The 12,528-nt window shown below is 37.1% G+C and overlaps 2 protein-coding genes and 1 long non-coding RNA gene across 7 annotated transcripts; 1 reads left to right on the top strand and 2 right to left on the bottom strand.

Annotated features, from left to right (window-relative positions):
- On the top strand, window positions 655-3,002 carry LOC104754553. 4 transcript variants are annotated; one of them, XR_002036226.1, is made up of 8 exons: window positions 680-995; window positions 1,149-1,278; window positions 1,395-1,516; window positions 1,645-1,825; window positions 1,986-2,111; window positions 2,231-2,273; window positions 2,406-2,626; window positions 2,803-3,002. It is a non-coding gene; the product is annotated as an uncharacterized LOC104754553 (long non-coding RNA). The 4 variants fall into 4 exon arrangements; XR_002036227.1 differs by having other exon boundaries at window positions 655-995; window positions 1,149-1,516; window positions 1,697-1,825; XR_002036228.1 differs by having other exon boundaries at window positions 658-995; window positions 1,149-1,516; window positions 2,409-2,626.
- Window positions 3,090-5,963, bottom strand: LOC104754554 (3-ketoacyl-CoA synthase 2-like). Its single transcript, XM_010476769.2, has 2 exons — window positions 5,093-5,963; window positions 3,090-4,103 (listed from the first exon to the last, which is right to left on the bottom strand). Exons 1-2 carry the CDS (start codon window positions 5,849-5,851, stop codon window positions 3,291-3,293), a joined length of 1,572 nt encoding a protein of 523 aa, XP_010475071.1. The 5' UTR covers window positions 5,852-5,963; the 3' UTR covers window positions 3,090-3,290.
- Window positions 7,202-12,286, bottom strand: LOC104754555 (probable RNA polymerase II transcription factor B subunit 1-1). 2 transcript variants are annotated; one of them, XM_010476771.2, is made up of 20 exons: window positions 12,024-12,286; window positions 11,836-11,914; window positions 11,683-11,744; window positions 11,509-11,572; window positions 11,298-11,409; window positions 11,124-11,199; window positions 10,945-11,040; window positions 10,690-10,734; window positions 10,259-10,315; window positions 10,002-10,157; window positions 9,839-9,904; window positions 9,193-9,316; window positions 8,986-9,042; window positions 8,735-8,862; window positions 8,478-8,651; window positions 8,270-8,383; window positions 8,079-8,156; window positions 7,868-7,915; window positions 7,639-7,707; window positions 7,202-7,488 (listed from the first exon to the last, which is right to left on the bottom strand). In XM_010476771.2, the coding sequence occupies exons 1-20, from the start codon at window positions 12,105-12,107 to the stop codon at window positions 7,396-7,398; spliced, it is 1,782 nt and encodes a 593-aa protein (XP_010475073.1). In that variant the 5' UTR covers window positions 12,108-12,286; the 3' UTR covers window positions 7,202-7,395. The 2 variants fall into 2 exon arrangements, with proteins under 2 accessions (XP_010475073.1, XP_010475072.1); XM_010476770.2 differs by having other exon boundaries at window positions 11,294-11,409; window positions 11,683-11,770.

A 12,528-nucleotide genomic window follows, 5' to 3' on the forward strand; every position in this document is an offset into this window, starting at 1 on the left:
CTTCTTATAAATAATAACTTTTTAAAAATCTTATAAATTATAGTTTGCATGCATGCGGAGATTTGGCATATCTATACTATAATATTATAAGATATTGTTGTGAATTTTGTGACGAAGATTGAAAGATTGTGTGGTAAGTCAAAAATTCCATTCGCACCAATCAAAGCGCAGTATTTAATTGTAACGTAAGCCCCCACACATGCACCCAACTACTTTATTTAGTAACATTTACAAGGGTTGGGGTTAATATAGTTAGTAGTTAGGTATCATCTATCAGTGATTCATTTTGACACTAAATTTTTGGGCACACAATGTTGTTGGTGCAGTTGTAATAACATAAATTAAAATACTAATTTTATTACACGTTTTAAGTATTGGTTGTTGGTGATTGGTCCTTCTGATGGATTCGGCGATTAGAGAGAAGAGAAGCAAGAAGAGAGAGAAAGAAGTAGATAACCGGTTAATCCCGGGTTGATATGGTTAGTTGAAAAAAAAACTGAATCAAAGCAGAAAAAAAAACCCAGCATTTTATAACTCTACAAACGCAAACGCAAACGCAAACGTAGAGTAATTGCGATTCTCACTCGTGTTTCTGGATTGTGTGATACTAAAAAACGATTAGAGAGAGAGAGAAGAGAGACCTACTAGTGGTATGGGAAATTTTGTGAAACGGAGCGTTTTACCAATTTCTATAAGCGCAGCAGCGTCTTCGAAGTTTCAAACGCAGCGTTTTGCAGTTTTTTTTTCTGATACGCACGAAAGAAACCGTATGTATAGTGTTGTAACGGTGGTGGTGGTGACTTCGCTGCTAGTTTCCAAGGTTTGGTATCCACTTCGGCGATGGCGCACGGCGGATATGCCTAGCGGAGGGTTACGGAGCGTAACACGACGGCAGGAACTAGTCGGAGATCAAAGGGACTTCTGTGTTGAGAAGAAAACCGAAGAATTCGTCTCTCAAAAACCAAATTCGTTCAATCGGCCGCATGATTCGTAAAGTAATGACCACTCTTCTTCTTCTCTTTAGGCTAAATTAGGGTTTATGGTTGCCTTCTCCGGCCTTTTTTGTCGGGAACTTGTTTCTGATTTTTAGATTAGAGATAATGATTTTGATGTATGTGATGATGTGTTGAATATACAATTGGCTATAGGATCTTCCACCTGAAGAAAGAGAGGCTCTAGAAAAGAAGTTGGATGATCTGAAGAAGCAACAAGATATACATAGCTGTCTTGCTGTTGAACGTTTAATCTTTCTAAGAAACAGAAAGATCAGATTCTTTGGTGTGAGATTATAGCATGTTATCTTTCTATGCATTGGATTGTTTGAGTTGTTTGTTTTCCCCCCCTGAGTGATTTGGCTTCATCTGACATCAAAGATGAAATCTATCTTTGAGTAGAGAGAAGAAAGATTGAAAGGAGCATAAGACGTCTTGAGAAGTTACAACGGAATGGTCATGTGCAAGATGCAGAGATTGGTGGGCAACTCCATAAACTCAAAGAAGACCTTGAATATGTTAAGGTAAGCATCTCTTATTCAATCCAAATCAAGTTTCCTCTCTTAGTGGTAAGAATAGACACATTGTTCTTTTGCACAGTTTCAGAGCGTTATCTTGTTTTCTGCTAAATTTCGTGGTTTCTTGATTTCAGTTTAAAAGCTACTGACATCTTGTTGCTGTGTGCAATTCATTTCTTCCCCAAGAATGAAAAGTATGTACCTCTCTATTTAGTGGAGGTGATGATTTGCAAGTATCTGACCGGAGAAGTACATTGCGGAAGCAAACTAAAGCCAATATAATTGTTGCTGCTGCCACTGGGAAAGAGTTGGAAGGTATGTATCTATGGTGCCCATTCCATTAACTTTCAGTATAGAATTGGGGCAGTATGCTTTTTTTCATCGTTGCATGCATTCTGACCTTCTGTTTGCTTTTGAAATAATGCTGATTATGTCGCGGTATTGATCATATGATTATTACTATTATTGTTTTTAGTTGAAAACAGAGACAGGGAGCGAAGATGATGCGCTATTGAACCTGAGTGATGATGACTTCTTTGTCAACGGAAGTTCAAGTGACGAAGCAGATGCGGACGATGAGTGGACTGATAAAAGCACCCAAGTACGCCTTGTAACAATGTGCAATAGTTTCTGTACACCTCAATACTATTAAGTGTAGTTTATTGACTATATCATCTGAATTCCATTAAGCTATTATTCTTGACTTTTTTTCTTTCCCAGGGAGCCCGGTTTCTAGTGCTTTTCCAGTGATGAAAGAAATCAGGTATAATGCGAAAGTACTCACAGTCTGTCAGAAACTTTACATGTTAAATTCCGGCGTGGTCAAAGTATATGAGAAGTGTTAAATGTTAATAAAGTTAGTGTTTGGTTAATGATTCCTTTTGTTTCATTGTAGAAGCCGTACACAACTAGGGTTTTAGGTTTGCATCAACTTCTCGTATGTATTCATCTGTGGAGAGGAACGAGATACCTTCCTCTAGCAACACTTCACGTAGAAGAAGCCAGTATTCACATGCTGCCACAAGTTTGCATACAAGTCAGAGTAGCAACTTGAGTTCTAACTCTGATGCTCACAAACCTAAGAGGAAGAGAAGACCTAAGAAAAAGAAGCAACATGTGAGTTTCTCTCTACTCTTTCCTGTAATTCTGTTCTGTGCTTTTGTGGAAAATCTAAATATCTAATTGGTGGTACTTGAACCAGTCTTCCAAACGATATAATTCAAACTTTCAAAGAATCTGGCATTCGACTTGCGATGCTGAAATTTTGCTTATTCTATCTGCTGCTATTGCAGGCGTGAACGGGATCTGTACTGGCATGATTAGAACCCGCCTTGTCTTACACTCTCTGAAACGGGTATATATATGTTTTTATGTGGTCATGAAGGCAGATAGATAGGTTCTGCTGTTTTTGCATAATGATATAAACCCTAAACCTTGGGCTAAACGTGTTTCTCCCTTGAGATAAGCATTTTATAATTCTGTTCTGTGTTCAGTTTGTGTTTGATCGAATAGAACCAATTAATGGGACAGAGGAAGACGGATCAACTAACAACGTCTGTAGGTAATAGACAGTCCGAACAGTTAAACTCAAAGTCATATTGAAAGATCTTTACCACTAGACTAGTGGGACTTTTTCGGTTATTTAAGGGCCGATAAAATATATATTTATTGGAGGGCCACAAAACACATATATGCTTCTTCGTCAGCCTGTGCATAAGGCATTAAGGCCGGCTCTAATCATATTACACATGAAGAAAAAAAGAAAATGGAGAAAACACAACTATCGAGATTCCGACGAAGATGTCACAGGAGATATTCTTGGAACCGGCACGGGGAACTCATGAATCTCATCAATCCATGGATTAGTAGTCTTCTCCTTGGACGGATTAATAGTTCTCAGAGCTCTCCAAACCGCGCTGTTACACTTGAAACCCGATCCAAAAGCAATCTGCCAAGTCCTATCTCCTCTCTTGATCCTCCCTTTAGCCTCAATATACGCAAGCTCATACCAAAGCGAACTACTCGAAATATTACCAAACCGGTTCAAAGTCATCCTCGAAGGCTCCATATGCCACTCAGAAAGATCTAAATTCTTCTCAATCTCATCGAGCACTGCTCTGCCTCCCGCGTGGATGCAGAAATGCTCGAATGCTAGCTTGAAATCAGGAATGTAAGGTTTGACTTTCTCGACACTGAAGACTTTTCTCGCGACCAGTGTTGCGAAAAAGAGAAGTTGTTCCGACATTGGTAGGACTAGTGGTCCGAGAGTGGTTATGTTCGTTTTGAGAGCTTCTCCGGCGATGGCTATTACGTTTTTAGAAAGTGAGACACCGATTTGTTTGTTGTCGTTGTTGTCTTCACGTTGGTAAACACAGTTGAAGGCGTTGTCATCAGCTCCTTTGTGTGTACGGACAGTGTGGATGAGTTGATATTTGGAGCGGCGGCGGTCCGAGGAGCGATTAGAAAGGAGAACTGCGGCGCCGCCCATTCGGAAGATGCAGTTTGAGAGAAGCATTGAGCGGTCGTTGCCTAAGTACCAGTTTAGGGTTATGTTCTCTGTGCTCACTACTAGTGCATATGAGTTTGGTTGGAACTGCATGCATATCACAATCGAAATATTAGTACTCTAAACGCATGTAAATAAAAATATCAAGACATTACATATGTGTATGTATACCGTATACGTATGTCAATATTTTTGGAAATTTTATATATGGTTGATATTATTTTATTTTGTACGTTATACTGTTTACAGTTTAACAATTTCTCAGTGTTATAAATAAAATTATTTAGTTGGAAAAAAATATAATGAAACTTGCAGAACACATGCATGGCACCATACGTGAGACCTTACGTGTAATAAGATTATTTATGAAACTTATACTCCTAAAATTGGTGATATTGTTCAACAAACCTTCCCTCGATTAAACATAACTAAGCAAGCAGCCAAGCATGACACGTCACCTATCAATTTGGTATAAATTCGTCCACAGAACAAAAAATTATATCTATAATCTATATTTATATATATGTATTTGCCAAATTTTATTCTTTCGATCTCGAGCTTTATCTACCAAAAAAATAATTATGGTGATTGTGAATCTATATATACTCCGAGAGGATCTTATACAAACTATCAACCATGCAAATGCAGTCATGACATACCACACTTTGGAGTAACCGTAACATATATGTACACTAGTGTTAGTAAGTATTATATACAATTTTGGTAGTTTTTGATCGTAACTTGGTATGAAGACAATCTATAATTTTTCAATTTTCACAACTACCACCTACATACAAAATAAGCCTGGCACAAACTTCATAAAAATTACACGTGCTCATGAAGACGCTAGAGCGTTTACCATGATCTCATATAAAATCAGTAACCAAAAATTCATATAGATAATTACATGACGTGAACTTTTCTCGATGTATTGAACTTTCTCTCTGTCACGATTTTCTTATTTCTTAACAGATGGTTCCAAGTACTAATAGCGAATCTTATAGTATCAAATAACAATAATCAATAAAAAGGGTTGTTAATTTGTAACGAAATGACTTCATTGAATAAATAATTACCTGAAGAAGCTGTTTAGCGAGATCAATGGAGATAAGACCGGCACTACAACCCATTCCACCAAGATTATAGCTCAAAATGTTTCCTCTAAGCTTATATTTATTCACGATCATAGCCGATAGAGAAGGCGTCGGAGTAAACAAGCTGCAATTCACCACAAGTATTCCAATATCCTTAGGCTTCACACCGGTTTTTTCAAGCACTGCGTCTATAGCTCCAAACATAACCGTCTCGGCTTCTTTCCTCGCCTCGGACATACATGGATTCGGCGGGACACGTAAGAGAGCCTCCGGGAAGTAAGTCTTTTGACCAAGACCCGAACGTTCGAGGATCTTTTGTTGGAAAGCGAGGTTGTCTTCCGTGAAGATACCGAGTCGTCGAGACCCGTTCATGAATGTTTCTCGTGTGCATATTAGAGAAGGGTCGGGTTTGTAACAAGCATAATCGAGGAGCAAAATTTTGCGAGGACGGGTTGTGAAGTGGAGGGTGGTTAGAAAGATAAGAAGAGCAGTGAAGAGAGTAGAATATAGGAAGCGGAAATTGAGGAGGTGGTTGAATAAGGGAGTAAAGTCGGAGAGATTGAACGAGGAGGTTGCTGCGAGGAGGACGGGGAGGAAGAAGTAGACAGCGTTAGAGATAAGGTAATGGTAACCGAGTTTAACGTATTTGAGGCGTACCGACATGAGGAAGTTTGGGAGTTTATTGTTTGTTAGACGAATGTTATTGTTGATGTTATCACTTTGGATGTGATTCTCATTCATGGTGGATCTTTTGGTTTTAGAATGTGATGAAAAGTAATAAGACCAAAAAAGGAAAGAGAGGAGATTTAGTGTTTAATGGAGAGAAAGAGATAACTGATATGGCCTAAGGAGTTGGGAGTATTATTGAGTATTTATAAGCAAAGTTATAGAAAGAGAACGAGTCAATTTAATAAATGCATACAGTATATGGTTTTGTAGTCCCTGTGGTAATTTTAGGGCTGGGCAAAATATCCAAATTCAAAAATTTATTCGAACCTTATTTAAAAATACCCGATCCAAACCCGAACTTAAAAATATATGATTGAGCGTTTTTATTAAATGAATCGAGTATCTAAACCCGATTGGGTATATCGAACACCCGAACAAATACCCAAAACCATCCAAAATTATATATCTTTAATAATAGATTGAGTCAACTTACAAGTTTTGTAAGTAAATTTATAATCACTATTAATTACAAGATAAATTATTTTTCATTTTCTTATGCTAGTTTGAGTAGATTATATGATTCCAACTTTGAATTTGATGTCATTTGATGTTTTAGGAAGTCAAAAACTATCGGCTTGTAAGTTTGGTGGTATTTAAAATTGTCTATTTCTTTTCATGAATTCAATTTGGTTTGATAACTTTAGTTATTTTTCCTTATGATTATAATCATTTTGATGAATTTGAATTGTTTTCATTTTTTTTTTAATGTGGATTGAAATCTGATATCAACTCGAAATATATGTCAAGGTTTTGGATATAACCTGAAACTATACATACCGATTGATGTTTACCCAAATCCGACCAAAAATCTAAAAATACCTAACTAAATGAGTCTTATTTTTTAAAACCTGAAAATCCAAAATACCCAAAATACCTGACGATTGGATACTCAAATGCCCACGCCTAGATATTCTTATGGCGGTGAGCAAACTATTCATTGTGTAACCTTGAAATCGTTATTTTTTAGTGGATTCTATAGTTCTTTAGGTGTATATATGGATTTACATTTATATGATGGCTGGTTTACTATGTGATATTTTTATGTATTTTGTAACAATCATTTCTATAATTAGTTGTAATTCATAACATTATTTACCTTACATATGAGCATCCAGCTAAAATAGCTAGTTATAAAGAATCCGTCAAAAGTTCTTTGCGCATTAATCAAAGCGCAGTATTAAATTGTAAGTTTGTAACGTAAGCTCCTCAACATCCAACTACTTTGTTTAGTACTAAACATTTACAAGGTTGGGCGACATCTTAATTCTTAATTTAGTTAGTAGTTAGGTATCATCTATCAGTGATTAATTGACACCAAATCTTTGGACACACAATGTTTTTGCCTTCTTGGTGCAATTGTAATAACAAAATACTGATTTTTAATTATAACACGTTTAGTTTTAGGTATTGGTTGTTTCAAGTATTTGTATATGAACGATTTTTTTTTTTTTGGCATCTCAATGGTCGGACAAAAAGAGACAAATGACAAATCTCAAAAACACCAACTAAATGAAAATTTTCAAAAGATCTTGCAGAGGTTAATATGTTTTTGTCTTCTATACGTACCCATTTGGTCTTTCGCCGTCGCTGCTCTTAGCTGTTCTTCTCTGCAGATCTGCTTCGTAGTGTTGGAACGCAGCATCAAGAGCCTGGCAAAGAGAATCGATTAAGATCAATTTTAAACCGGACTCTTGGTTTGGCTGTATAAACTGGATATAGATGCAATAAGAGTTGAAAATATAAACTTAAACCGAGACATAATTTAATACAACTCTTTCTGTATATTGGACGAAACTAACCTGTTGCATTGGACGAACCAGTAAAGAAATCTGATGCCGGAGATCAGATTGCACTGACTCTTTCATTGCCTGAGTTACATGGAGTTATCAAGGAAACCGTACAGTTACCCAAATTTCATTTTCTTAAACGCATTGGTATAAAGAGATTAGGATCTACTATTCTACTGTTTTAACAGATATACTCCCAGTTGCTTATGTTGTCAGAAAGATGACGAATATCGAAGCTTACATCGAGTTTTGAATAAGTATTGGACATTGCATCCTTCAGTTTACCAACCTGCATAATAACAAAACATCACAAGAACCCACAAAAGAGATTCGGTATAATAACTTGCTCTTGGTGTGTAATAAGTAAGATTAAATGTTCATCGAGAAAGCCTAGGAATCAATGTATGTAGCAAACTTTGGGATTGGGAGATTTGAAAATTACAATAAATTACCTTGGTATGAAGATATGGGGTCGTTATCGGATAAGATGACCAAAAATGTCTTAGTAATTCTTGTATTGATGTCCAATGCTGTAGATGAAAGAAGAAAGTCCTCTTATCCATAGGCATTACTACCCAATCTTCACTAATCAGTACATATAGAACTTCTTGTCACTTAGGACACTGGAAAATGTCGGACTTACGTGTAGAACTTCATCCTTAGTAGACTTTGGTAATCTGTCTAGAAAGCTCTCTCGTGGGTTCTTTCCAATTATATTTTTGGCAGTTGAGATAGTTCGGGTTAACGAACTGAAAACCTGAATAGGGTCGGCAATTTTTCGCTCAGGCAACAAAGCAATAAGTTATGGTTTCTTTAGTCAGCACACATTTTATTATGAGATAGAATAGCACCTCGAAGGAAACTTCAGGCTTAATCAACGGATCACTTAATCCTGTAGCTCTAATCTCCACAATGGAATCTTTTAGTAATCCATAAGCTTCATGGACATTTCTCTTTAATCCCTTTGCTCCTCTGGGTACATTGACGACGTTTCCTTGTTGAGATTCAAAGTAATCACGAGGATCCTGATTCCAAACAAGAAAGGGTAAGGGGATTAACGCAGCATCCATCATCAATTGTGAAAACTTATATTGGCAGAAATCCAAACCTTGATAGAAAGCGGGGCTAACGGGAAGTTTTGTGGTGCTTGAAGATCCTCCATTCCTGCTACCCGGGACATTCTTTCCAATCTCTCCTGATTAGCGTCCTTGGTGGTCTCCCCATCAGCTTTGCTTACTAACAGGGGTAAAAATAGAGATGGATAGCAAGGTCAGATGAATATAAAATGTGGCATTGCCCATCGATTAGCACAGTAAAAAAAGAAGCAAACGCGAAACATAGTAGAATGAAACATCAAACCTTGTTTAACCCGTGTGAGAGCCTCTGCAACAATCCTCGTATCTTCTGAATCAACATCTGCTTACCAATTTAAAGGAATATTATTGTATATTTACCACCAAGAATTAAAGTCAAAAGGCCAACATAAATGTTTACACTTCGTGAATTGTCTACCGTTATAAAATGTTCAGATAAAAATATTCAAATGAGGTGCTTAGAGGTGTTTACCAATGCTTCTGCCTTCCAATACAACAGCAGCATGACGATTAAGATCTTGCAAAAGTGATCGTTTAAACTGGTCATTCTGTGGTTCAACAACATCCATGGTGCCATCACGCTGGATCCCGTGGTCCTGTGTTACAGGAATGTTAGATTAAGCACAATATAAGATAATTTGATACAGTGTATTGTAAATAATCTTTCAACCGCATACAAAGAGCACAATGTCAATGTCGAGATCAATGTTCTCTAGATATCAGTTTTGAGCTCCTTCTCACACATGCTAATATAAAAGTATCGGTCATGTGGATAAGCAAAAGCACTAATTCAGAATTATCTGAAAGAAACTAAATTTCTTGATTTAACAATTCTGATCAGGTTCGCTAAGAATTCTAGAAAATAAACATGTGACACATGGTTACGAATTTGATTCTTAACACCGTTAGTATTGTCCCAGTTCTTGCCATACTATTTCTTCTAGGGATAGACAATACATAAACACCAACACTAAAAACACCGAAGAAAGACATTTCTGTCTGTGTGAATCTGTACAGTATTAACCGAACATTTGAAATTTTCTTTCAAACAGAATCATTGATGCGCTCTTTTGAAATTATCGAAACCTTTCACATACAGTGGTAGTTAAGTTACTTACCATAAGATGACTGTAGTCGTCTCCCTCGTCAGCCTCCATGTCAAGAGTTGGATCAACCCGTCTAATCTAAAGAAATAACATTAAAATCAGATGGATATGCCACATATATTTTCTTTTCAAGCAAAATACATGGAAAATGATTAATCCATAGAAGAAAGCTAACCTTTTGACGAGTTTCCCGAGCCAAGATCTCATCAGGCTTCAGAAATACAGCGAGTTCCTCGTCCTCAGCAGCTTCTGCTGCAGCTACTGCTGTATTTTTGGTGCTGTAAAGATATTCTGCTCTAAAATATTTGGTCCAGAAGTCTTTTTCTGTCATCTAACCGTAGGAAATAACTACGAAAGCCAGTTAAGATTCGTCTTATTTGAAGATTAAACCTATAAACAAAGATTTTGTCACGGTGTGCTAGTTTTTGTTACCTTACTCGGAACATAATTTATGAATGCCTGCCGTACAGCCGGCTTCTCAGCAAAAATCTGAAAGCGTAATGAAGAAAACATAAGTGAGAAAAGGACTGTAGCATGAATGAAGTAACATGTCAGTATACTTGCAATGAATTTACTGGCTAAGCAAGCACAAAATCTATGGGGGGGACTGAACGGCTGTTAAACAAAGTTGATATTCCTCACTTATAGTCTCACATTGGACAGTGTAAGTTCAAGCACATAAAGCAACCTGAACACCTATCTAATGGATTTCTCACCGAATCTATCACTAACTGCGACTTCAGCCCCATTAAACAGAAAAACTTATGGTGACGACCTTTGAGGATCCAACTTGGATTCGGATTCAGAAACTTATAGAGCAATTACACTAATAAAAAAAAAACATAGTGAACCAAAGAGCTCACCTGAAAAATGATCTCAGGTGTCAAGTTAAACGTCACTCTATTAGTCTGAAAGAAGAAAAATGAAGAAAGTGGTTAGTAAACCAGCAGAGATTTCACATGATAATATGATTATTATTATCAACACATAAAATCCGAATATACATCAGTGTAGGTGGTGCATCGTTTTTTTTTTTCCAAGCATGTACATGAACATGGTAACTAATGAGGCTGTACTAACAGCCAGGAAGGAGCTGAGAAAATGGAACCCATACATACCCGTCCATCAGTAGATGGTTTGATACCAGAAACCATCATGCTCTTAAGCCCGAGCTGCTGCTTTGACTTTCGGATGGAATCTTTACCAAGTAATTTCTACGATCAGAATAATAAAGTCAGTAACTAGAACGACATTGAAGAGAAGGAGAAGCAAGAAGGGAAACAGAAAGGGAAGTAACCTTCCTTGTAGCCCAGAATTCATCTTCCGTCAGGACTTTACTTTCCACAAATTGCTTATGCAATCTCTGCAGCTCACTTTATACCATGATGTATATATTAGAAGAAGGAACTTGATGATGAGCCAATGAAACTTAAAACAAAAAACGATGTTGTGATTATTACGACGTACCTACCTGTTTTCTTTAAGAAGCTTGAAGCGTAGCTCCAATTCTTTAATACTGAGTTGCTCGGTAGATGTCGTGACAGCTGCTTTCTTAGGCTCCTCGTCACTTTTAAGAAGGGCCGCTGTTGATAGTTAAAATAAAAGAAAAGGTTTACAGAGAAACCAAGAGAAATAGTTCCCCAAACCAATAAAAGCAAAACAAAAGGTAGATGGAGCTTTACCGACGAAATCACGGCAAGTATGCATGTCGGAATAATTTTCAAACTCAATGATATGATTCCGTCCCTGTAAACCAAACCAAAGATGAGGAGGAAACTTCAAATTGAACACTGAGCTCTGCTTCAAAATTCAGTGAAGCACAGAATGAATGAAGAATGTCAAGAGAAGGAAGAGACCTGGTAGGTAGTGAGATAGAGCCAAGGAGGTTTATTAGATCCTTCTTTGGTATATTTATGACCTGAAGAAATTTTTTGATAACAACAACTGTGCAATGATTCATGAATCAGAGAATTTTTAACTAACAATAAAGAGAGAATGCGGTAACATACTTTTGATGTTTTTAGTCTGCAGTTTGAGCTTTGAATCTGATTTGGGATCGTTAGGGACGAAGAGCAACATTACTTCGTTCTGCGAATTGAAGAATCAGTTAGATAGATAGATCATAGATGTTATTACTCAAAACAAAAGAGAGAGAGCGAAAGGGAAAGCTCTTGTAAATATATCTTTTGCAGCATACAATTCTGAGAAATCCAGGAGTTCCTGGATCTTTGATAGAGCTCTTGTATTTGACTCCTCGCTTCTCCACTTGCTCACCAGCCATCTCAAATTCTCGGTGGATCAAGCGAAACTAACTAGAATCTAGGTCTTATGCTCTCTATGAATGAACGGGGGACGACCGAGAGAGAGAGAGGTGAGTTCCAGTAGTCCTCTGCTCCTTGGGAAAGAGGCGTTTCTTTTGTGGAATCGCCGAGCCCACCCGAGTCTTTTAATCTCGGTTTGGTCAAACCCTCCTCGTATATAAGAAGGTTCTGTTCTGAGTAAAAACATTGAATAAAGAAGAAGGGAAAAGAAAGAAACGATAACGTTTTAAAAAATAGACATATAAATGATGGAGTAGCAAGCCCAGCCCATTAAGGCTTACTCAGCCCATATAATGAAGGATTTGTCCAATGTTGTTTGGTTAAATTTTGTCCATTAATAATATTAAGTCCAGTCCAATAAGAAGAAAGGAAAAAGGAAAT

The sequence above is a fragment of the Camelina sativa genome, chromosome 17, assembly GCF_000633955.1.
Source record: "Camelina sativa cultivar DH55 chromosome 17, Cs, whole genome shotgun sequence".
Lineage (NCBI taxonomy): Eukaryota > Viridiplantae > Streptophyta > Magnoliopsida > Brassicales > Brassicaceae > Camelina > Camelina sativa.

Excerpts from the sequence above, each read along its gene's own strand:
- LOC104754554 (XM_010476769.2), bottom strand. The coding sequence starts at position 5,851 with ATGAATGAGAATCACATCCAAAGTGATAACATCAACAATAACATTCGT. Across the intron at positions 4,104-5,092 it reads TCGCTAAACAGCTTCTTCAG|TTCCAACCAAACTCATATGC; the intron begins GTAATTATTTAT and ends ATATGCATGCAG.
- LOC104754555 (XM_010476770.2), bottom strand. The coding sequence starts at position 12,107 with ATGGCTGGTGAGCAAGTGGAGAAGCGAGGAGTCAAATACAAGAGCTCT. Across the intron at positions 11,041-11,123 it reads AATTCTGGGCTACAAGGAAG|AAATTACTTGGTAAAGATTC; the intron begins GTTACTTCCCTT and ends TTCTGATCGTAG. Across the intron at positions 8,863-8,985 it reads TCTCACACGGGTTAAACAAG|TAAGCAAAGCTGATGGGGAG; the intron begins GTTTGATGTTTC and ends TACCCCTGTTAG.